General features: G+C 52.6%; 2 protein-coding genes across 2 annotated transcripts; both read left to right on the top strand.

The window, feature by feature from the left end:
- Positions 1-140: 140 nt before the first annotated feature.
- Positions 141-12,648, top strand: PPA1 (inorganic pyrophosphatase 1). Its single transcript, XM_075717643.1, has 12 exons — positions 141-204; positions 425-489; positions 3,930-3,983; positions 4,439-4,558; positions 6,549-6,635; positions 6,947-7,073; positions 7,595-7,722; positions 9,266-9,351; positions 9,577-9,646; positions 10,611-10,613; positions 11,359-11,398; positions 12,615-12,648. The coding sequence occupies exons 1-12, from the start codon at positions 141-143 to the stop codon at positions 12,644-12,646; spliced, it is 876 nt and encodes a 291-aa protein (XP_075573758.1). The 3' UTR covers positions 12,647-12,648.
- A 1,376-nt stretch (positions 12,649-14,024) lies between these two features.
- SAR1A (secretion associated Ras related GTPase 1A) lies at positions 14,025-19,464 on the top strand. The gene is made up of 7 exons (XM_075717356.1): positions 14,025-14,045; positions 14,550-14,625; positions 15,968-16,087; positions 16,628-16,693; positions 17,367-17,470; positions 17,979-18,110; positions 18,797-19,464. The coding sequence occupies exons 2-7, from the start codon at positions 14,568-14,570 to the stop codon at positions 18,911-18,913; spliced, it is 597 nt and encodes a 198-aa protein (XP_075573471.1). The 5' UTR covers positions 14,025-14,045; positions 14,550-14,567; the 3' UTR covers positions 18,914-19,464.
- Positions 19,465-21,675: the final 2,211 nt, after the last annotated feature.

Here is a 21,675-nt window from a genome sequence, read left to right as displayed (position 1 = left end):
TGTGACGCGCGTCCGCGTGGCGCTGGGCGGGAAAAGCTTTGCGCATGCGCATTGCCCCCCCCCGCAGGCCGCGCGCGGGGGGGGGGGCGTGGCGCTTGGCGCCTGCGCAGTGCGGCAGCCGGCGGGCCGCGCGTGGCAGGATGGCCGGCTACAGCGTGGAGGAGCGCGCCGCGCCTCACAGCCTGGAATACCGGCTTTTTTTCAGTAAGTACCCGCCGCTTTTCCTCCTCCTCCTCTCTTTTCCACTCATCCTCCTTCATCCTCCTTCACCCTCCGCGGAGCGGGGGTGGGCGGGGGCCGCGCTTTTTTGGGGTACCCGCCGCCGCCTGAGCGGCCCCCCCCCCCCCCCGCCATTTTCCCCCTCACCTGAGGCGTCCCCTCAGGCTTTGCCTGACTCGCCCCCCCCCTCCTCCTTGCCTTGCAGAGGACGCTGCCGGCCGCTACATCTCCCCTTTCCACGATATCCCTATCTACGCGGATGCCGGCAAGGTAAGGAGGGAGAAGGTCCGGAGAGAAGGAGCCACCATGCCGGGTGACTGGGGTGGCCTCGCTGGCTCGGGGCCGGTGACAAGAACAAACTGCTGGAGCCCCCGGGGTGGGTGTTTTGTCCGTGCTCCTCAGGGAGCGTGGTCCTGCGAGCCTGAAATCCCCGAGGGAGGCTGCCAGTTCCTTGCGCTGCTTCTCGGCAGCAGCACCCTAACAGAAGCATTGCCAGATCGTAGAATCACAGAATCGTTTAGGTTGGAAAAGACCTTTCAGATTACCCAGTCCAACCATTAACCTAACACTGCCAAGTCCACCACTAAACCAATTAAGGGGAGAGTAGCAATTTCATGTTTCCTGCCTTGGTGGCTGGATTATTTTTAATGAAAGTAAAAACTAGGAATCACTAAGGTTGGAAAGGACTTCTAAGATCATCAGTCCAACCATCAACCCAACACCCCCGTGCCCACTAAACCATGTCCCCAAGTGCCACGTCTGCCCGTTTTTTGAACACCCCCAGGGATGGGGACTCCCCCACCTCTCTGGGTAGCCTGTTCCAATGCTTGACTACCCTTTCCATAAAGAAATTTTTCCTAATACCCAATCTAAACCTTCCCTGGCACAGCTTGAGCCCATTTCCTCTTGTCCTATCGCTAACTACTTGGGAGAAGAGACCAACACCCACCTCCCTACACCCTCCTTTCAGGCAGCTGTAGAGCGGTAAGGTGTCCCCTCAGCCTCCTCTTCTCCAGGCTGAACAACCCCGGTTCCCTCAGCCGCTCCTTATAAGAAAGAGATCTTCCAATCTTCTTATGATCTTTCATAAGAAAAACCTTCCAAAAAAAATGGGTGTCCTTTTCTCGTCGTCTCAGCCTCGGGTGGAGCGACGCGGGAGAAGAGAACGGATGATCTCACCCTCCCATTTGTGTCTGAGATACGAGTGGTTGTCTTGAACTTGCCCATGAGGTCCCGTGAAAGTGTTTGGGGTTAAAAGAAGCAGTTTTCTGTTTAGCTAAATATCTACATCTGCTCCCGTGGAGGTACCTACTCACACTGCATGGTATTTTAGGCTTGGGGTTTGACCTCGGTAAGGCTACTTGATGTCTGCAGTGCAATCAGCTGCTGAACAGGAGGTGAGGATGTTAAATTCCTGCTGTAGCAGCGCTGGGGGACCTCTTGCCTCACAAAAACTGCAGCTGGGGAGCCTGCCGCATGCAGTGATGCAGGGCTTTTACATCCTTCTGGCAGCCAGCAGTTAGTCAAACGAGGCTGTTCTGAATCACTGTCTAAAATGCCCCAGCTCTAGGAAATCAAAACGGCTGCGCTTCAGTTTTTGCCGAATGCTTTTTCAGTGGCAACCCGGGCTCCCTGACTGTGTTCCTTACCTTTGTAGCCTGTTTCTTCTTTTAAACACCTACTAAAAAGCTGTCCAGCTTGAGAAACGTAGTGGGTGAACTGTTCTAATGTTTGTGATAAGAGAGAAGTGTAATTTGGAGGTCGAGAGGGGTTACGGGAAAGGAAAAGAGTACGCAGAATTGAGAGATGAACCTCTAAAAAGCAGCTGATTTGGCTTTGGGGTGTGGATGTTGTCAGAATATGCTCTGAGAAGTCTGAGGTGGCTTTTGCTTGCTTAGGAGGGACAAAACGGACTGTAACCATCAGGCGCAGTGGCGAAGCAGTTTCTGTGGCTGACTGGGAAAGCAGTTTTCGAAAGCAGGTGTCCGGAAAGTAACTCGGACAAGGAAAATCCAGATAATACTATGCTTTGCAGACGCTCGCAGAGCAGGGGAGTGAGTATAGGGGTGAGGAGGGTTTCTACAGACTGGTAATAATTAACGAGGGAAACTGGACTACTGGTGTGCCTTCAGGCACTCGGTGCTACTTGCCAGCATCCCCGTGCCAAGTCGTTAAGAGAAGCAAGTTATCACTGAAGGTCGCGGTCCCCCAAGTTACACAATAGTGCTGATCACATTAGACCTCTTTCTGTTCCTGGAGTGCCTCTCTGCAGAGATTTTCCTCGGTACTTAGTGGGTTCATTACCAGCTATGGTAGGGAGCCCAGCTGGGAGAAAAAAAGGTTGTCTTGCTCTGCCTGGGCTCCTTGATCTTTATCCTTAGACTTGTAAGACACTGAGAGGATTGCAGGGTGGTTTTTTTCAGTCTAGGGCTGGCATGTACTGACCTTATCTGTACCTGGGTGTCTTGGCATTGCGAAGGAATGACCTTGGGCTGCTTACTGGGTGCCTTAGACCAAGGCAGATCTGTCAGTTGGACTGGGGGGAAACTGCCCGCCTAACAAAGATGCACCCGCAAGTTGTCTTTCCTTGCCTGCAAAGTCGTAAGCACCCTGCCTAGCCAGTTCGCATTGCCTCGTCCCTTTCCTCAAGTTACTTCTAAATAAAAATAGTATATACCTTTTACTTTTAAATTGCAAATGAGCAGTAACCCCTTGCAGTTAAGGGGATGTAATAAACCTCTGTTAGGGAAGAGTGTGGGCAAAGTCAATGATATAACAGCGCTCGTTGCACAATATCAATCTAATAATGGCGCAATACAGGTGCGAGGGATTTTGCAGTGCTAATACTGCTTAGCATAGGGATTAGAAACCTTGCTGGTGCTAGGGAGCAAGGTCTGGCTTCTTGTTAAAAGCCATAATCTCTTCAAACAGCAAATGTTAAGGTTCAAGTGTGGCAAAGCTTGTTTTCTTGAAGAGGAGACTCTGACATTGAACTCTCAAGAGTCCTCTCAGCCCAGCTGGAGTCAACAAGAGATGTTTTCAAGCATCACCCGTAAACTAGATACTGCAAGATGCGGTTCTACGTTTCTCCCCCACATCTTTATCCTTGCACCCTGCTGCTAACAAGGTCTGTCGGCTTGGAGGGGAGCAACTCGGGCATCTCTCCCTACTTCAGGACGGACTAGAATATTTGGGAGTGATGTTCTCGGTCGTTCAGGTTGGTACGTAGGTACCCTCGTTACTAAATAGGTGGCTGACTCCTGTAAGCCTTGTCTCTTCTAAATTGCCAGGGCGGCTCTTGCTGTAGCATTAAGTGCTTTGTATTTAATAAAGATGCCTAAAACCTCACTTCGTTATGCCCAGGGTAGTTGGTACACAGCTGTCTTTTCCATTCGTTTAAACCTGCTGTTCTGTAACCTAGGAACGTGACGGAGACGTTCGTAGGTGGCAACTGATGGAGCGTGCGTGGGTACCTTCAGTCTGGCTTTTGCTGGTGGCTTTCATGGGGTTCAGCTTTGAATGATGACGTGTCACTGACTGGACTACGGGACTTCTGTCAACTGTATCAAAACCGGCACTGGGAAAAATAGAAAAAAAAGTTACAGTTTTCATGTGAACTGGCTGGTTTTCATGCTTACTTATTTGTGCGCCCTAGTTTAAAGTGCGGTCTTGAGATTCCTTCCCATTCACTGATATTTTGCTTTCTTCAGAATGTGTTCAACATGGTTGTGGAAGTACCTCGATGGACAAATGCTAAAATGGAGGTAACTATATTACAGTTCCTAGCTTAAGTGCTTGAGCTGACTCATCTGTTAATCTTTGGCTTTGCTGATTCTCTCCTTCTCAATTCCACCTCCTGAATCAGAGCAGTTTCTAACTTCTCATGTAAATACCTGCTTAATGCTAGAGGTCTAATATGGAGGCTGGGACTTGCAGAGGTTGCAATAACTTAGTATTCTTCTGTGGCTTCTGATTAAAGCAGCATCTTATGGCTCTCAACCCCATGTGGTTCTGACGTTTGTACGTCTGCTGAAAACTGTATCCCAGGAGATGGCAATGCAACAGGGAATGGAGTTGTCCAAGATCTGGTGTTGGCTTCAGGGTCAGCTCCTGGTCTCTCGGCTTGCCAGTTAGCAGCCAACTTCATGGAAAAAAAAAAAAAATCACTTCGTTTTTCTTACAGAGCAAAGTAGAGAGATTTATGTAACTTTTCTTTCAGATTGCAACAAAAGATCCCTTAAACCCAATTAAGCAAGACGTCAAGAAAGGAAAACTGCGCTACGTAGCGAACGTGTTTCCCCATAAGGGTTATATCTGGAATTACGGTGCTATCCCACAGGTACTGTAACTTGCCTCGGTGGCCCATCCTTTCTGGTGGGGAGGAGGGAGGATGCCTGTGTGTGTCTCTGACTGCCACCGTAGCAAAAGATCAGCTGAAAGCCTGATGTGGAACACAGCAGTTGCAGCTGCGTATATACTCTCGCTAATGAAGAGAACCTGTCAGGAAAGTGGGGGTACTTTTAAGTGGAAATCTCGCGAGGTAGGCTTGTAGCTAATGCTGTAAACAAGCTATTTGAGGATGAGCAGCTGCTGCTGGTGAGGTATCTGCTGTGTCGCTCCTCTCCTCGGCCGCTCAGCAGTTTGGTCAGACAGTAGCTGGCAGGTCCTTGTCTTTAGATGGAGGAAGCCGTCGCTACACAAGGAACTGGGCATCTGGCAATGCAATGCCCGCAGGTCCTGCCTGGTGAAGCATAAAGAGCTCAAGTTTTAAGCTTATGGTACAGGATCTCGGTGTACAGCCCTTAGGCTGAATCTTTACGGAAGATTCTTCTTGCGGTGAATTAGCTGGTTGTCTTTAGACTTGGGATGTGGACAATGAAAATCTGAATAGATCTGAAGACTGTATCTTTCCTGTTTCTGCCCTTTCCTACTGTTCGGGGTGTAAAATGCGCAGCTAGACTAACGTATTGAGCTGTTGGATGGTAGCAGATGCCCTGTTCTCGGTGTTGGATCTGAGTGGCAGAAGGGCACTGGGAAGTCCAGAGATTGCACGAAGCAGAGGTCCGCGGCTGCGCAGACACGCTTTCTCTGAAACAGCTGGCAAGGGGGGGACTGACAAATGGTGACCCCTGGGCAGGTGCTCTTAACTGGCTGGTGGCTGCTAGATAAAGAGGGACTTTGAGCGAGGCTGTGTGCCTCTGATGTTCTCGAAGGTTTGAGTTTCCTTGAGAGAAAGAACTTGTCAGTGCCACTTCACAGGGAAACACGCTGAATTTTGTAATTCTAGTCTTGATAGTAGTGTGTGTCGAGTGTTTTCTCCAAGTGGCTTAAGACGGTGTTTCGAAGTTGAATTGTTTTCTACTGGGATGGATTCTGGAGCTGGTTTCTTTGTACAGAATTACGGCTTTCGAAGCCTTTGCTCAGTCATGTGTTAGTGGATCAAAGGTGTTTATGCATCAAGGGCAAGGGACCGAACTGAACACTTCCTTGTAGAGAAGTGCGATAGCAATTGCAAAGAGTCCTTCCGCACCACCCAGGTTTCAGTACGTCTTCCTGAATGCTCTGGATGCATCACGAGGTCTTGACTATATCAGTCATGTCCTGGCCTGCAGAGATCTGGGAAGAGCGTTCCTCCTTCTTATATCTCAACAGCCTTAGAGGTAGATGCTCCTTACGATGTAAGTGGGCACGCTGTCCTTTTGCTCCTGATCTGAAGCGTGTTTTAAGCAGCTGCTATTTTTGCAGGCCTAGCTGAAATGCCTTCTGGAGCCTTCTCATTCAACTTATACTCACCGCTTCAGGTGAGACGCTCGAGGATGCTGGGTAGCACAGGGTACGGGACTCCGCATTCTTGTCGCTGCTCTAGTGTAATTATGTGCCTTTAATTGTTTAATTGAAAGGAAACAATACAGCCTGTCCGTCTTGCGTCTGTGTTGGACTGCTATCTGGAGTTCAGGAAACTTCTGTTAAGAAATGAATAGGGAGAGGAACAGGCAGGCAGCCAAATCAGTGAGTGTTCTTTATAGATGTGAACTTCACCTTTATGCGGCTGTAGAACGGAGGAGGAAGTCTGGAAAGGAGTCGGGGGAAAAACATTTGTCAGTGGGAGGGAGCAGCTTACCCGTGGCAAGATAAGACCTTTTAACTTGGATTCAAACTGCATTTGCAGGCACAAGTGAAATAGTAGCCCAACCACTAGACCTGAAAGCAAATGTGAAGTGGGCCATCATCTGTATCTTGCGGGCAGTTGCATGCCTGAAATAAACCTGCTTTTTGTTTCCTCTTGAAACCTGGGAGTTCTTATTGGTGTGGGGGGTTTTTTCTTGCAGACTTGGGAAGACCCAGGTCACAAAGACGAAAATACTGGCTGCTGTGGAGATAACGATCCAATTGACGTGTGCGAAATTGGAAGCAAGGTAATGCAGTTTAAGGGGTAACTGTCTTTTGAAACGTGTAATTAACGTCTCTGAAGTCTATTATCTGGAGACATTATTCAGCTCCTACCTCCTCTACCTTAAGAATGTGATGTTTCCCTCCGCTGCCTCTGGAGATTGTTGGTGAGATCTGGCAGCATAAGCCTTGTGAGCCAGGGCTCGTGAACTGCTGATAAGCGATAGCTAATTTCGTGGTGCCCGACTGCTTGCTGAACTCTCACAGCTTGCACGGTCTCCTGTTGCGCATTGCTTGGGGTGCATTGGCACAGACAACGAGGTCTTTCTCCTTGCAGGTCTGCTCTCGAGGAGAAGTCATCAAAGTGAAGGTGCTGGGCACGCTGGCGCTGATCGATGAGGGAGAGACGGACTGGAAAATAATCGCTATCAACGTTGAAGACCCTGAAGCAGACAACTATAATGGTAAGTCACAGGAGGGAGGAGCAGGCTTAGTACTTGCTTTCTCTGTTGAGAGTCTGCAAGGAAGCTTTCAAGTCAGGACACGAGCTTGCTCCTTCTGTGCCATGGCATTCATCAGATGTGATACTGGAAGGGCAGCAGACTGGGATGTTATCAATCCTACAGCAAAATGTTTTACCGCTGTTTATCCCAAACAGTCAGTCCTCTGCACAGCCTGGTGCCTCGAAGAAGCGGGTGGCTGGGCAGCCTGTCCTCTGAGTGGAAGGAAAGGGGTTGTCCAGTGAGTCTCTAATCAAAGCTGTTTAAACGTGTCTGTGCTCCTGGGGCGATCAGGATGGACTGTGAAGATGAAACACTAGCTTTCCTGTGCAGATATCCACTCTGTGTCTTTTCTGTAACCTGTCTGAAATGTTGCTACGGCTGCTTGAGGAGGGGCTGAAAGAGGGGCAGCTCAGAAGAGCGGGGTGGCGGCTAAGTAACTTCTGTTACTAGATCTGGCTAACGAACCTTTTCTCCGTGGCTAGATATCAATGATGTCAGAAGGATGAAACCCGGATACTTAGAAGCTACAGTGGACTGGTTCAGAAGATACAAAGTACCTGACGGAAAGCCAGAAAACCAGTTTGCTTTTAATGGCGAATTTAAAGACAAGGTAGGGTCGCCTTTCTTCATGACTATGAGCGTGCAAAAGCACGCTGTCCAAGACCTGAGCTTGAGGGGCGTGGGGACACGAATGAGTAGTCGCTGAAGGAAGGGGTTTTAATGGGACCACTGGTAGCTGACTTCATTCTTCCTGCTGTTTTTCCAGCCTACCATTCTGCTTGTTTCCAGTCCAGTGCTTGCAGGGATACTAGGAGAAAAAGCACGTAGGGTTATCATCCAGCTGCTGTTGGAGAGTAGCAGTTTTTCTTCTAGATGACGTGCGTGTGGGATCACTTCAGGGCTGGGAGCCTCCGTGTTCTCCCTCGAGAACTGGGATAGAAAGCACCAGGTTTTTATTTGCTCCTGCTCTGGAGCAAAGGGTGCTTGACATCACCCTCTGCCTCCCTTGCTCACTGGCTCTGTTCCACTGCAGCCTGTTGCAAGCTGGCTACTCGGGAGTTAAAATGCTGCTTCTTCCTTCAGGCGTAAAGTGTTCCCTCACGCCCTTTGAGTAAGGCTCTGCCTTGGCAGCGTTACTCCTCTGCCTCTTCTCGGCGTTGGGTCAGATAACTTACTGCTCCTGAACGGGAGAAATCCCGCTTCTGCAGCCTCCCTCCTGCCAGTCCTGGTGTGCCATGGGTGGGTTAGTGAGGCGACTCAACTCCCGGCTGTGGTGCAGAGAAGGGGAGGGCCTGCAAAGCCTGCGGTGGGAAGGGAAGGAAAGGGTAGGGGGGGGGCAAAAAATGGAAGTCACGTGGCAGCGGACTTGTCCCCTTCGACTGTTGCACGGCTCTAGGTTGGGTGGGCAGCGGCCCCTCAGGATAGGTGAAACAGGAATCAAGGCCGAGGCAGAAAAGTAGGGACAAAGAACCTCACGCAGGTTCCGGCGGTGTTTTATTTGGCTCTGTGTGGTATCACACCAGGATATTTATCGCTGGCGTTCATGCTAACAAAGATTTGTTCGTGCTTCCCTTCTCCAGCTGACAGGTTAATGCTTGACCACGGGCTGCTTTTTTTAAGGAAAAAAGCTGTGATACGCTTGGAAGCGGATTAATTTTTAAATAGTTGCAAAGCTAGACCAGGCGCATGGCTCTCCCTGTTGGCCTGCGCGGCAGTTCAGTGATTTGCCTGGAGTGGAAGAAAGCTCACGGATAGGTCAGGATCAACTGGCTGCCGAAGACAAACCGAGTTGGGTGGAGCAGCGGGGTGGAGGTGCCTTTATAATATAGCACTGGCCCAAGACTAGAATGTCTACGTTTGATTTTTTTTTTTTTGCTTCAGGCTCGCTTGGTGACCTTGGCGTATCCTCCCATCTCGCAAGTAAAACAATTGGTATTATAAAATCCCCGTTTTTCAGCTATCGTGCTGGGAGGTCGCTGCTGTTCCTGAAAGGCGCGGTAATGGAAGAGGTCTCTTCGAGTCCCTTCCAGAGTCAGAAATTATCTAAAATCAACCTGTAAATACTGGCCTCTTGTTCCATGTAACCGATAGACTGGAGAAAACAGCCCAGTGCTTACACATAACATGGTGTTTGTTCTCATCTTTGACTTCAGGATTTTGCGGTGAACATCATCAAAAGCACTCATGAACACTGGAAAGCTTTGCTTGCAAAGAAAACTGACGGAGGGGAGATCAACTGGTAGGTCAATACTTGTGGTACCGCGCACATTCCTTTCCCCTAAACAAATAACCCCACAGCTTCCTTTCCCGGGCGGTGCCGTGCTTTCTGTGAGCTGCTGGCTGTCTCCGCGTGCCTTCCTTTTCAACTTGGCAACTAAAACGATGTTCTTAATAGTCCGTTAATTAATACTCTTGGGGGAGAGACTTGGCTTTCACATCCTCACAAGCGACCTTTCTCTTCTAGCACAAATCTGACGGTGTCTGACAGCCCTTTCTGCTGTAGTCAAGAGTGTGCAAAAGCTACTGTGGATGCAGTAAGTACAAATCTGAGCGTCCTACCCCCAACACCAGTGTCAGGCAAAACGATACGATTTGTGTGGTACTGTAAAACTGTCCTCGCTGTGTGAATAGCACGTTGTATGCCTGGAATTTTTTGGATGACTGAAACACAGCACCTGTTTCTGGATAAACAGGGTGGATGTGGAGCAAGCCGGACATTCCTCCAGAGGCTTCTCCTCGCCCTTAGTCATCTGGGAGATGGAATCCAAAACAGAGTTTGCGTGAAGGGCTAAACTTCTGAACCGTAGCTTGGCTGTCAGCTGTTCGGAGAGTGTTTAAATATTTGGCCTTCCAAGAGCTTCACAGCACAGGTCACCCTTTGAGAAGAGAAAATCTAATTTCCGAGAGTCTTGCAGCCAGGGACCTTGCATCCTTTGCAATGAAAAGCTTGAAGTTCCCAGCGTAGTACCCCTGCCATTTCGGGACTTAACTGCATATCCCTGAGCTTGCGCAGTACTGTTGTTGGCAACATGGAAGGGGTTAGAGGAATGGGATGGGAAAATCAGAATGCAAATGTTACCTCGGTGTATGGAAATGTGACTGGAAGCAGAGTCTCTCATAGCCTTCTGTCATCGTCTTGGTTTTAAAAGGGCTTGTAGCTGCTGGTGTCTGAATCACTTGCTAAGTTTTTGAAAGTGTAACCCTCCTGGAGGATATATCACCAGCTAAGGACCCTTGTCTGTCTTTGGTCGCTAAACATGGGGTGAAAGCTCTTCAGAGAAGTTTTTCAAGAGCCCTTTATACTTCTGTTCCACCATCACAATGTAGATTTAAGAAAAGCAGGCTGGCTGCGGCTGTGTGCACGCTGGAGCGGTAACTGCTGGTGGTGAGAAGCAGGTGGCACTGCAGCCCGTGCTTCGAGCCGAGCACCTCCGGCACGTAGGACATGTACGGAATGAAGAGGCCGTGGGGATGACGGGACTCAACACTGCACGTGAGCTCGTTTATTCCCTCGCAGCTGCTAACCAGCGCTGGCTGCTGCAGAGCAATTTACGCTGCTTAGATCTTAAACTGTGCTCAGCAAAGACCGCTGCGGCTCTCAGTGTTGAGGTCAAGGGAGGGGATTCTGCCCCTCTGCTCTGCTCTGGTGAGACCTCACCTGCAGCCCTGCGTCCAGCTTGGGGGCCCTCAGCACAAGGACATGGAGCTGTTGGAGCGGGTCCAGAGGAGGCCACAAAAATGATCCGAGGGCTGGAGCCCCTCTGCTACGAGGCCAGGCTGAGGGAGCTGGGGTTGTTCAGCCTGGAGAAGAGAAGGCTGTGAGGAGACCTTAGTGTGGCCTTGCAGTGCTGAAAGGGGGCCGATAGGAAGGATGGGGACAATCTTTTTAGCAAGGCCTGTTGTGACAGGACAAGGAGAAATGGTTTTAAACTAAAGAACAACAGATTTAGACTGGATATAAGGAAGACATTTTTTACAGTGAGGGTGGTGAGGCACTGGCACAGGTTGCCCAGAGAGGCGGTGGAGGCCCCATCCCTGGAAACATCCCAGGCCAGGCTGGACGGGGCTCTGAGCACCCTGGGCTGGTTAAAGCTGTCCCTGTCACTGCAGGGGTTGGGCTGGATGGCCTCTAAAGGTCCCTTCCCACCCAAAGCATTCTGTGATTCTAAATGATGTTGAGCGAGCTTCAGGCGTGCGGTCAACCTCTGTCAGCAGTTGCTGTCTGCTAATACACTTCTCCTTTCAGGCACCACCGTGTAAAGCTGCCAACCCGATCCCACCCGAAGGTGAGTCCCACAACCCGCATTTGTGTTCCCATGCAGAGTGGAGGCTTCCTCAAAGGAATTAGCGATAGGAAAATGGCAGGTCTTGGTAGCATTAGGTTAATGGTTGGACTGGAATGATCTTAAAGGTCTTTTCCAACCTAAACAATTCTATGATTCTATGTCTTAACCGATCGCTAGGTATATGGCTCTAGCACGAGGAGAAATGAAGGACCTTGTTGGACCTCGCTTGTGTCAGTAATGCTGTTTAATTCCCAAATGACTTCTGTTGTTGCCTTACTCCCTTGTTTGGGGACGTGAGGCGGGTAAATGAGAGGTGAGTAGGAGACCTGAGGTGCCATAGTTTGCTCCAGAAGAGATTAGATTTATAGCAGGTCCTGAAAGAGCAGCACTGCAGAGGACTGAAGCGCAGTGAGAGCAGGAGAGCGGTTTTAGTTCCTCTGAAACAGGGGTTTCGCCAGTGTCCTCAGCGCAGGCAAGCCGAGGAAGGGAACTACTCCCTACCTGCGCAGAGCAGAGGCAGAAATCGGTCGCGTGTTTGGCGCTTCAGTTGCGGCTGAACCCGCTGATCGGAGATCTGTCACCGAACGAGCGTCCACCGCGAGCTAGTAACGAGCCTTTTGATGCCTCGGGACGCGACTCCTTAAGGAAGCAACAGCTGTGGGAGGAATCCTCGCTCCGCTGTTGTCTTTTCCTTCCGCATGAGGTGGCGACGGGCACCTTGGGCGCGAGGTCTGGATGTTGCTGTGGCAGGGCCGAGACCCCCAGCAAGCGTGAGCTAATGGCGGTGTTGAGAACCCACAGAAAGAGGAGCTAGGCTGTCGTTTCCGACCTCTTCGTGGGTAATAAACCTGCAAAGGAATCCATGTCTTCCGTGCAGGAGGCAGAGGCAAAAAGATTTTGCCTCCCTGAGTCAGCTGAGCCAGAGGGAAGCCAAGCCGGCTCTGGCTTGCTGTCCTCGCCTGAACCGAGTCACGCGGAGACCGAGCGAGGGTGACTTCTCCAGGAAAATGACGACGCGTAGACAGGGTGACGCGAGAACCTGTTGGGCGCGTGGCGGCGACGGGAGCGGGAGGAAGCCCCCGCGCTGGAGGCGAGGCGTGCGGTGCCCTGTGGCTGCTTAATAAGTGGGTGGCTAACAGAGGACTAACGACTAACCCCCTCTTTTGGGGTTTTTCTTTGGTGGTGGGTTTTTTTTTTTTTTTCCTGCCCCACACAGTTGACAAGTGGTTCTACTACCAGAAGAACTAAGGCCTGAGGGTTAGTGGCGAAACATCCGCGTCCTTCCCACCGAGGAGTCGTCGCGTGCAGGAATAGACCAGAAAAATAGCTCGGTGTCGACAAGAAGACCTTGCCTGCAACCTCGCCGATTAGAATTAACTGTCTAGCCGTCACGCATCTGCTGCATCGGGGTCTTGTGGAGGCTAGGAGACGTAATTTATGAAATCAGAACACCCTGCTTGTGCATGGTCGTGCAGTGTGCTTTGTAAATCGCGACAGAAGATGACTCGCCTGGTACGTGTATGGATGCTATAAATAAAAACTACTGAAACTGAACTCTGCAAGGCTCCTTCTACTTTCCTTCCCTGTAAGGAAGCCCCGGTGCCGAGGGGTGAGCAGCAGCCTGTGCTTTTGAGGAGCTTTTTTTGAGGCTTTTGAGGAGGGTGAGGGGAGGATCGATCAAATGCTGTGTCCAGTTTTGGGCCCCTCAATACAAGAAGGACATTGAAGTGCTGGAGCGTGTCCAGAGAAGGGCAACGGAGCTGGGGAAGGTTCTGGAGCACAGGGCTGATGGGGAGCGGCTGAGGGAGCTGGGGGTGTTCAGCCTGGAGAAGAGGAGGCTGAGGGGAGACCTGATCGCTCTCTACAACTGCCTGACAGGAGGGGGCAGGGAGGGGGTGTTGGTCTCTTCTCCCCAGGAACAAGCGATAGGACGAGAAGAAATGGGCTCAAGCTGTGCCAGGGGAGGTTTAGGTTGGATATTAGGAAAAATTTCTTCACAGAAAGGGTGGTCAAGCATTGGAACAGGCTGCCCAGAGAGGTGGTGGAGTCACCGTCCCTGGAAGCGTTCGAAAAATGGGCAGAGGTGGCACTTGGGGACATGGTTCAGTCTGGTCTACCCTTGATTGGTTTAGTGTGGACTTGGTAGTGTAGGTTAATGGTTGGACTGGGTGATCTCAAGGGTCTTTTCCAACCTAAACGATTCGATGATTCTATGATTCCTGGTTTTTACTTTCATTATAAATAATCCAGCCACCAAGGCAGGAGACGTGAACTCACTCCTCTCCCCGTCACTGGTTTAGTGCGGACGTGGCCGTGTCGGGTTAATGGCTGCACTGGGTGGTCTGAGAGGCCTTTTCCAACCTGAACGATTCGCGGCCTCCGTGACCGCGTCCCTGCAGCGGGGGCATCGGCCGGGGCCGGGCCTCGAACCCGCGTTCTTGCGGAGCGGGCCGGCCTGGCCCCCCGCCGCGCCGGCGTGGCGTCAGACGCACGGATGACGCACGGAGCCAGCGCGGCGAAGCCGCCGGGCCGGAAGTAGGCGGGGCGCGCGCGGGGCGACGTCTTTCCGGCGGGGAGCTGGCGGCGGCGGCGGCGGCGGCGGCCCAGGAGGGGAGCGGCGGCAGCGGCGGCCCGGGGGCAGCCGGGGGTGAGCGGCGGTGGGCCGGGGCCGCGGCCTCGGGGGGCGGCGGGGGCCGGGGCAGGGCGCGGGGGGGGCGGCGGCGGCGGCGGGGGTGACACGCAGGCAGGGTGGGGGCGGGGCGGGGGCTGGGCCGCGCTCCCGCCCTTGCGGCCGCGGCTGGGGCCGCCCGTCCCGCTCCCCGGTTCCCCCCCCCGGTCCCCATCCCGCTCCCCGGTTCCCCCCTCAGCGCCGCCCGGAGCCGGGCTGGGCGGCGGGGGCGTCGCTGGGCCGGGGGCCGGCGCCTCCCGGGGCTCAGCCGGGGGGTGGATTGGTCCCCCCCCGGGAAAGGCCTCTCCCACCGGGCCGCCCTCGCTGCGCCCACCGGGAGGGCAGCGGGGCCCGCTCCCGAGCGCCAGCATCCCGCGGGGGGCGGGGGGGGGCACGCAGCCGGCTCCCATCCAGCGCCGACGCTTGTAACTCTGCGGGGTGTTTGGGTTTGGGTTTATTATTTTTTTGCTTTTGTTCCCGCAGGCGATTAAATCTTCAGCGATGTCTTTCATTTTCGAATGGATCTACAACGGCTTCAGCAGCGTGCTGCAGTTTCTCGGTACGGCCGCGTTACGGTAGTTCTGAAACGGCTCCGCTGGGGCTGCCGGAGCTGCTCTTGGGTCGCTTTGGCTTGTGACAGTTGCCAGGATCGCTTAAGAGTTAGAGATTGAAGCCCCGGTGCGTTTGGATCCCTTAAAAGTTTGCGATTGAAGCCCGGGTGCGTTTGGATCCCTTAAAAGTTTGCGATTGAAGCCCAGATGCATTTGGATGGTTTTGGAGCGTGCGATAGCTCTGACCGGTATAAAGCCTGGCGAGAAAGCTGCAAATTGACAAAGGGTTGGTTTTGTTTTTTTTTTTTTACGCTAGGAGGAGGAACTTTGAGAATATTTTGGAGGCGTTCGGCTCCCGCTCGGTCTTTCTCTTGGCGTTTAGAAGCGCGAGAGCAGCTGGGCTGACAGCCAGGGCCCGTTTAGCCCAGCGCCCTGCCCTGGGAAGATGTGCTGCCTTGCTGGGGAGGGAACCCCGTCCTCCTTCTTCTCCTTCTCCTCCTCTTCCTCCTCCTCCTCCTCCTGGTATCCAAGCTCACCACCTCTCCCAGACCTCACCCTTATTTCTCGCTGCTGTAGCTGGCTTCTCCTCAAACGCTCGCGTCCCGTTTACCGGCCGCGGCAAGCTGCCGGCCGCTGCCTGATGCCCCCAGCGCGATTTGGGTTTTGCGGAGGTGCTGGCCAAAACGTCGCCCGGTTGAGGGTGAGCCGCGCAGCTGGGCCGGCTGCTTCAGTGCGGGGCGAGCTGCCCTTTCCTGAGTCGTGAATCCCAGCGGAGATCCTTGCTGGAGGACGGGCAGCGCTCTGTCCAGAGTGCCTCGCGAGGGGTAGGGAGGGATGAGAAAAAGTCCTCCTGGAAACCTAAGGGAGCTTTCCTGTGGCAGATGTATACCTGGAAGCGGAAAAAAAAATCAGTTTACCTAATGAAAATGATGTGTTGTTTCATGCTTTGCGCTTTTTCTTCAACAATTTGCTGCTATCTTTTATGAGTTCGTTCGGTTTTCGCATTTAAATACCCCGTTGGGGCGACGGGTCGATCCATAACCCGTTGCACATGAGTAATGCTTTGCTGCATGCCTTTCTGCTAGGACGTATCCGAGAAAAGATTACTCATAGAAATAGCAGCTTAGAAAACGCCTCTTGTTGTAGACGTTACCTCGCGTTGCCTTGGTAGAAACCAGTTCAGGCTGTGCCGTTTTTTTCCGTGCTGGAAGCGCTGTAAATGCGCAGGTGGCAGCCGTCGCTCTGGGAGAGGGGATTCGTGTATAAACAGCGGCAAGCGGCGCGGCGTTCCTGCTCGCATGCCGAGATAAGCCCACTGGAGTTTTTCTCCCTTGTTGGTTGTCCTTCCAGGTTTGTACAAGAAGTCTGGAAAACTTGTGTTCCTGGGTTTGGATAACGCAGGCAAAACCACTCTGCTGCACATGCTGAAAGACGACAGGCTGGGTCAGCACGTCCCGACACTACATCCCAGTAAGTCTGCCAGCGCCCGAGCCCCGCCTGCCTCGCGGCGTGCTTTTCCCTCTCAATTTTGGGGACGCGGCATTGAAAGATGCCTCGGCGATAGCTCTGCGTTGGGGCGACCGACTTTTAAGAGTCTTAAAAGCCCACCCGAGCTTGCAGTCGCGCGTCAGTTGCCCGAGCTGAAGAAGATTTGCGTTTTCCCCTCAAAGATGAAATGGAGAGCCCGAGAACTGGCGCGGTTCAGTTACTACGACGTGCCTGTCCTGGGGAGGGAGTGGGTTTCTAATGAAAAATGTACGTGTGATACTGCAGGTGAATAAGCATGTGCTTAAGTGGGGAGGCAGGAGAAATTATTTTCTCCCGCTCGTGATTTTGTGAAGCGACTCCCTTCCGGTGGCTGGCTTCTCCAGGAAATTGGGAGAATTCCTGAGTTCTGCAGGATATCTTATATGAGGAGGGGGTGTGATGTTAACAAGCACCCCCAAGAAATTCTGTCCGTGACAGCTTCTTTATTTTCCCGCAACACGGCCATGTATTTTTACTTTTCAGCATCAGAGGAGCTGACGATTGCTGGAATGACCTTTACGACTTTTGATCTGGGTGGACATGAACAAGGTAAAAGGGAAGGTGCCGAGTGGGAGCCACCAAATGAGGTTCATTTTCCCATTCCGATGACGTTCTTCAGCCGCCTTAAGAAAAATCTACCAAAAAGCGATACTGGGAAGCGATTGCAGTCGGCAACGCCAAATTATTTGTTGCCTGAAATTGTTTATGGAACGATGCGTGGAAATAATCTCCTGGCTCTAGGGTACCAGTTGTTTCAGTGGTTTAATGCTTCTGCTTAATTCTGGCAGTTTGGGGAGGGGGGGTGGGGGAATGCTGCCAGTTCATGCTCTGCTGCCTGAAATATTTTTAGCTGTGGAAGACTTGAATGTCATGAGCTTATTCTTTTGAATAATCGCTGCATTTTTATTTTTAGACTTTCTAGAAGTTCTGAGTAAAGATTTTCTGCCCTTTTTTTTTTTTTTAAATACACAAAAACATCGGAAGAAAGACACCCTGGCTAAAAAGCAGCCTCGATGCCGAGGCTTTCTTAGGAAAGCAGAGAGAGCGTAACCGGCTCTTGGAACTGCCTGGCTTGCGGCCTCAGCCAGTCCCTTCACCAGAAGGTCATACGCTGCCCTGAGGAAACGATAACGAAGAGGGTGGCTCCCGCTTTTGGGTGTAGTTTTCCCATCGCTTCAGGTAGCGTTTTCACAGGGCTGCATTTGTTGCTTCTGTGTTCCAGCTCGCCGGGTCTGGAAGAACTACCTGCCGGCCATCAACGGGATCGTCTTCCTGGTAGACTGCGCAGATCACTCGCGTCTTATGGAATCCAAAGTTGAGCTTAATGTAAATGCACTTTAATTTTTTTTTTCCTTCCCCAGGACCTCTGAAGAGCTAAATTATAAATAATACTCTTCTTTTTTTTTTGGCTGGAACTCGTGTGCAGCGCGTTTTGAGAGTCTCGTGCTTTGGATTTGCACTTCCAGCGCACCTTCTTTACGCCAGCGATGCGGTGTCCCACAGCGTGCGCTGATAGGAATTTGCATGTTGCTTTACGCAGGGACTGGCTCAGTGTGGATTTATAAGTGTACTCTCCCAGAGCTGGAGAAGCCTGGGTGCCCTTACTGTGGGTCGACTGTAGGCTTTTGAGCAGCTTTTGAAGAAGTTTTGGTGGGTTTAGGTAGGAGCTGCGTCTGAGAAACCTTTCCAGAGAAACTCCTGTTTCGCAAGAGCACTGTAGCACCAAAAAAATAGCCCTTGTTGGTCACAGAGCTTAAACAAAAACATTTTCTTCAAATGGTGAATGTTTGGGGTTTTCTGCCTCTGCTTAACTCTTCTTTTGTCTCGCACGCAGGCGCTAATGACAGATGAAACAATATCCAACGTGCCAATCCTTATCCTGGGTAACAAAATCGACAGACCGGAGGCCATCAGTGAGGAGAAACTGCGGGAGATCTTTGGGCTCTACGGACAGACCACGGGAAAGGTAGGGAGGCATCCAAATCCTGGATTGTCTGCAAGCGAGGGAGTGCTTGCGTCTTTCACCGCAGAAGGAGGCTCCATCTGGAAGCTGATTGAGGTGTTACTGTGAATTTGTCCATGCTATCGACTGAGCTGAATCTTTAATAATAATAATAACACCCTCGGGCAGGTTTTGAAACTGCCAGAATTGTGCAAAACACGGTGCCTCGACAACAATTAGGTAATTAGGTGGTATTTTAACGCGTCATCTGACTCTTCTGGTATCGTTGCTCTGCATTTCCATCCAGTTACCCACCTAACCGTTTTTTCAGTGTTTAAAAACAGTCCACTTAAGAAAGAATCGATCGCAAACGCCGGGTGACGGTCGTAAAACGCTGCGAGGCTGCTTCCTTGCACTAGCTTACCCCAGGCGGTGACGATGGCTGCTCGTGTCGCGCTGCCGCGCTTCGCAGGTGCGCCGTGCCGTGCCTCAGAAGCCGTTTGCTTCGGTGTTTTTTAACGCCCGTTCTCCTGCGCTGCTGGCTCCCAAAGTCCCGTGGGCAGGTCCCCAGGTCCCTCTTGCTGGCGTGCGGCAAAGAGGGGAGACGCCCCGGGCGGAGAGGGGTTCCCCGAGAGGGCGGCGATCCGGTTGCCGCTTTCCCCGAGGGCGGCAGGGCCTGCGGTTCTGACTTCCCTTTTGGATTTCCCTAGGGAAACGTGCCGCTGAAAGACCTGAACGCGCGTCCCATGGAGGTGTTCATGTGCAGCGTGCTGAAGAGGCAAGGCTACGGCGAAGGCTTCCGTTGGCTATCGCAGTACATTGACTGATAACTTGGACATAAAATTTGAGTTTTACTCCGCTGGACTGATCCTGTTCACAGCTTCCTATGGACTTTTCTATTAGAACACGGAAGGCTTTCCAACCGCATACTGGCATTGAACCAAGAGACTCCTGGTTTTCGGCTGCCCTATCGCACAGTGGTGACACAACTCTTTTCCACGCGACGGGGAGACGGCACCGCTTCCGCACACGGGCGCAAGTTGTGCCTTTCAGTTGGGTTACGGCGGGGCTGGTGTGATCGGGGAAGAAAAAAAATCTGCAACGCTGCACTGTAACGGCTGAAAAAGAGAACACGTCTCACCACTGTGGTTAATTGACTTAAAAAAAGGAAAAAGCAATTCTATTTTTTAAAGAAAGTGTTAATGTAAACGGGCGTCCCTTCTAACTTTTTAGTTTAACGTTCATCTTGTTTAGTCCGGAGTCTGGTTAGGGTTTTTTAAAAATATATTTAACGATATTTAGGTATTTCACAAATTGCTGAACCAAGGTATCACGATATTAGAAGTCCTCAATAAACATAGCATTTGGGCTTAACCGAGCTGTAGGGTGGCTGTGCTGTGTCACGCTGACCGACGACAAAGAGGCTGCCGTCGGGACGGACGCGTGCGATCCGAGCTTCTTTCCTTTACGGGGATTTTTTTATTTTATTTTTTAGTTGGAGAGGAGCACCCGCGAGCACGCCTGGTTTAGGCGTTCGGACGCGGTGACCGGCGCTCGCTCCCGGTGGGACGAGCCGCCCGAGCGCGCCGCTTGCTTCCCCCTCGGCCGGGGACGTCGAATCCTCTCACTACGCTGTCACGGTGAGAACCGCGAAGCTGTTTTGGTTGTGGTAGCATGGAAGCGTTTGACATTTGCGTATCACGGGGTTATTAATGTAGACTAAACCGGTTTCTTTTATACTCGATGGATTTTTTTTTTTTTTTTTTTTCCTGTCTGAAGTTTCATTACTGTCTAGCACTCCTTTTCAATTAAATAAAGACATGTTTCTCTCCTCCGAAGGGGTAGCGATCCTCTGGTTGGCCACGCTGCCATTTGGCAGCTGAGCACGTGTGCCTGGCATAGCTGTTCCGTGGGGGAAAGGAACCAAAATGCAAGCAGGAGAGAAACCAAAATGCAAGCAGGAGAGAAACCAAAATGCAAGCGGAAAAGAACCAAAATGCAAGCAGGAAAGAAACCAAAATGCAAGCGGAAAAGAACCAAAATGCAAGTGGAAAGCAGCAGCTCGCTGTCGCCGAGTCGTCTTCCTCGGGCAGCACGCTCCCTCGCTGGTAGTGATGAGCGCTCGACGTCAATTTATACGCTCGGCCCGGGCATGAATCCACCTTTAACCTCTCCCCAGCGAAGCTGGTGAGTATTGGCCGCGACGCGTTGGCGGGGGATGCGGCTTGGGGACAAATCTGTGCCTAGGCGGAGCGGGGGCCCGCGCAAAAAGGGAGTGTGCTGTGAAATGGCCGGTGGCGCGGACCCGGAGAGGCATTTCCCTGGGGAAAGGTGCAGGAGGAGAGGGCTGCCGGTAAGGGATGGAAAAGCTGCTGTGCCTCCGGGCTAGTGAGGAGGCCAAGCTCAGAGCTTGCAGCGGCTTCGTTCCTGGTGTAACAACCCGGCACCGAGGCCTGCCATGCCCGAGCCGGCTGAAATTCTGGCTCCCGCTTGCTCCCAATGCTTTAACTCCCTAAAAGTGATTCCGCACGCCCTGCTACCTCTTTTCCTAGAGGATCATAGCAGCGTGGAATCGTTGAGGTTGGAAAAGACCTTTCAGATCACCCAGTCCAACCATTAACCTAACACTGCCAAGTCCACCACTAAACCAGTTAAGGGCAGAGTAGCAATTTCATGTTTCGTGGCTTGGTGGCTGGATTATTTTTTAATGAAAGTAAAAACTAGGAATCACTAAGGTTGGAAAGGACCTCTAAGATCATCAGTCCAACCATCAACCCAACACCCCCGTGCCCACTAAACCATGTCCCCAAGTGCCACCTCTGCCTGTTTTTTGAACCCCTCCAGGGCTGGGGACTCCCCCACCTCTCTGGGCAGCCTGTTCCAATGCTTGACCACCCTTTCCATGAAGAAATTTCTCCCAATATCCAACCTAAACCTCCCCTGGCGCAGCTTGAGCCCATTTCCTCTCGTCCCATCGCTTCTTCCTTGGGAAGAAGATGCAGCTTTGCTGCTCCTCCACCCCGTGGAGAAGCAAGCCTGCGGAATGGGTGCTCCTTCATCCCGAAACTCCGTGCCGGACGGGGAGCCCTCACCCGGGGGGGGGCCCTGTTTTTGCAAACACCTCCCGCTCCCGGGGAAAGCAGGGAGCCGGTGTTTCCCTGCAGCCAGGCCCCCCGGGACCCCTCAGGAAAGGGTGCGGGCGCCCGGCCTGCGGTCGGGAGCCGCGCAGGGATGGAGGAGTGCGCTGCGGGGGGAGCAGGAGCGGGGCTCAGGGCCCAGAGCGGGCCGGGCCCTGCGGGGAGGCCGCGGGGGAGCCCCGGCCCGGGCGGAGCGGGGTCTGCCGGCATCGCCACGTTGCGCGCCCCGCCGCAGCCAATGGGGAGAGCGCGACGCCCCGCCGCAGCCAATGCGGAGAGCGCGACGCCGCGCCGCAGCCAATAGGCGAGGGGAGGCGGGGGGAAGAGGTGGGGCCGGCGTCAGGCGGAGGGCGGCCCCGGGAGGCGGAGCGGCGCGGCCGAGGGGCTGCGGCGGGTTGCGGCGCGTTGCGTTGCGTTGCACCGCACCGCGGGCTGCCCCGCATGCCGCCCTC

The sequence above is a fragment of the Pelecanus crispus genome, chromosome 10 (assembly GCF_030463565.1).
Source record: "Pelecanus crispus isolate bPelCri1 chromosome 10, bPelCri1.pri, whole genome shotgun sequence".
NCBI lineage: Eukaryota > Metazoa > Chordata > Aves > Pelecaniformes > Pelecanidae > Pelecanus > Pelecanus crispus.
This window is presented reverse-complemented; position numbering and strand designations above follow the sequence as displayed.

What these genes read in the sequence shown, in the direction of transcription:
- SAR1A (XM_075717356.1), top strand. Translation starts at nt 14,568, where the DNA reads ATGTCTTTCATTTTCGAATGGATCTACAACGGCTTCAGCAGCGTGCTG. An exon ending in CAGCGTGCTGCAGTTTCTCG is followed by an intron (nt 14,626 to 15,967) that starts GTACGGCCGCGT and finishes TTGTCCTTCCAG; the next exon opens with GTTTGTACAAGAAGTCTGGA. An exon ending in ACGGACAGACCACGGGAAAG is followed by an intron (nt 18,111 to 18,796) that starts GTAGGGAGGCAT and finishes GGATTTCCCTAG; the next exon opens with GGAAACGTGCCGCTGAAAGA.
- PPA1 (XM_075717643.1), top strand. Translation starts at nt 141, where the DNA reads ATGGCCGGCTACAGCGTGGAGGAGCGCGCCGCGCCTCACAGCCTGGAA. An exon ending in TGAAGCAGACAACTATAATG is followed by an intron (nt 7,074 to 7,594) that starts GTAAGTCACAGG and finishes CTCCGTGGCTAG; the next exon opens with ATATCAATGATGTCAGAAGG. An exon ending in ATGGCGAATTTAAAGACAAG is followed by an intron (nt 7,723 to 9,265) that starts GTAGGGTCGCCT and finishes CTTTGACTTCAG; the next exon opens with GATTTTGCGGTGAACATCAT.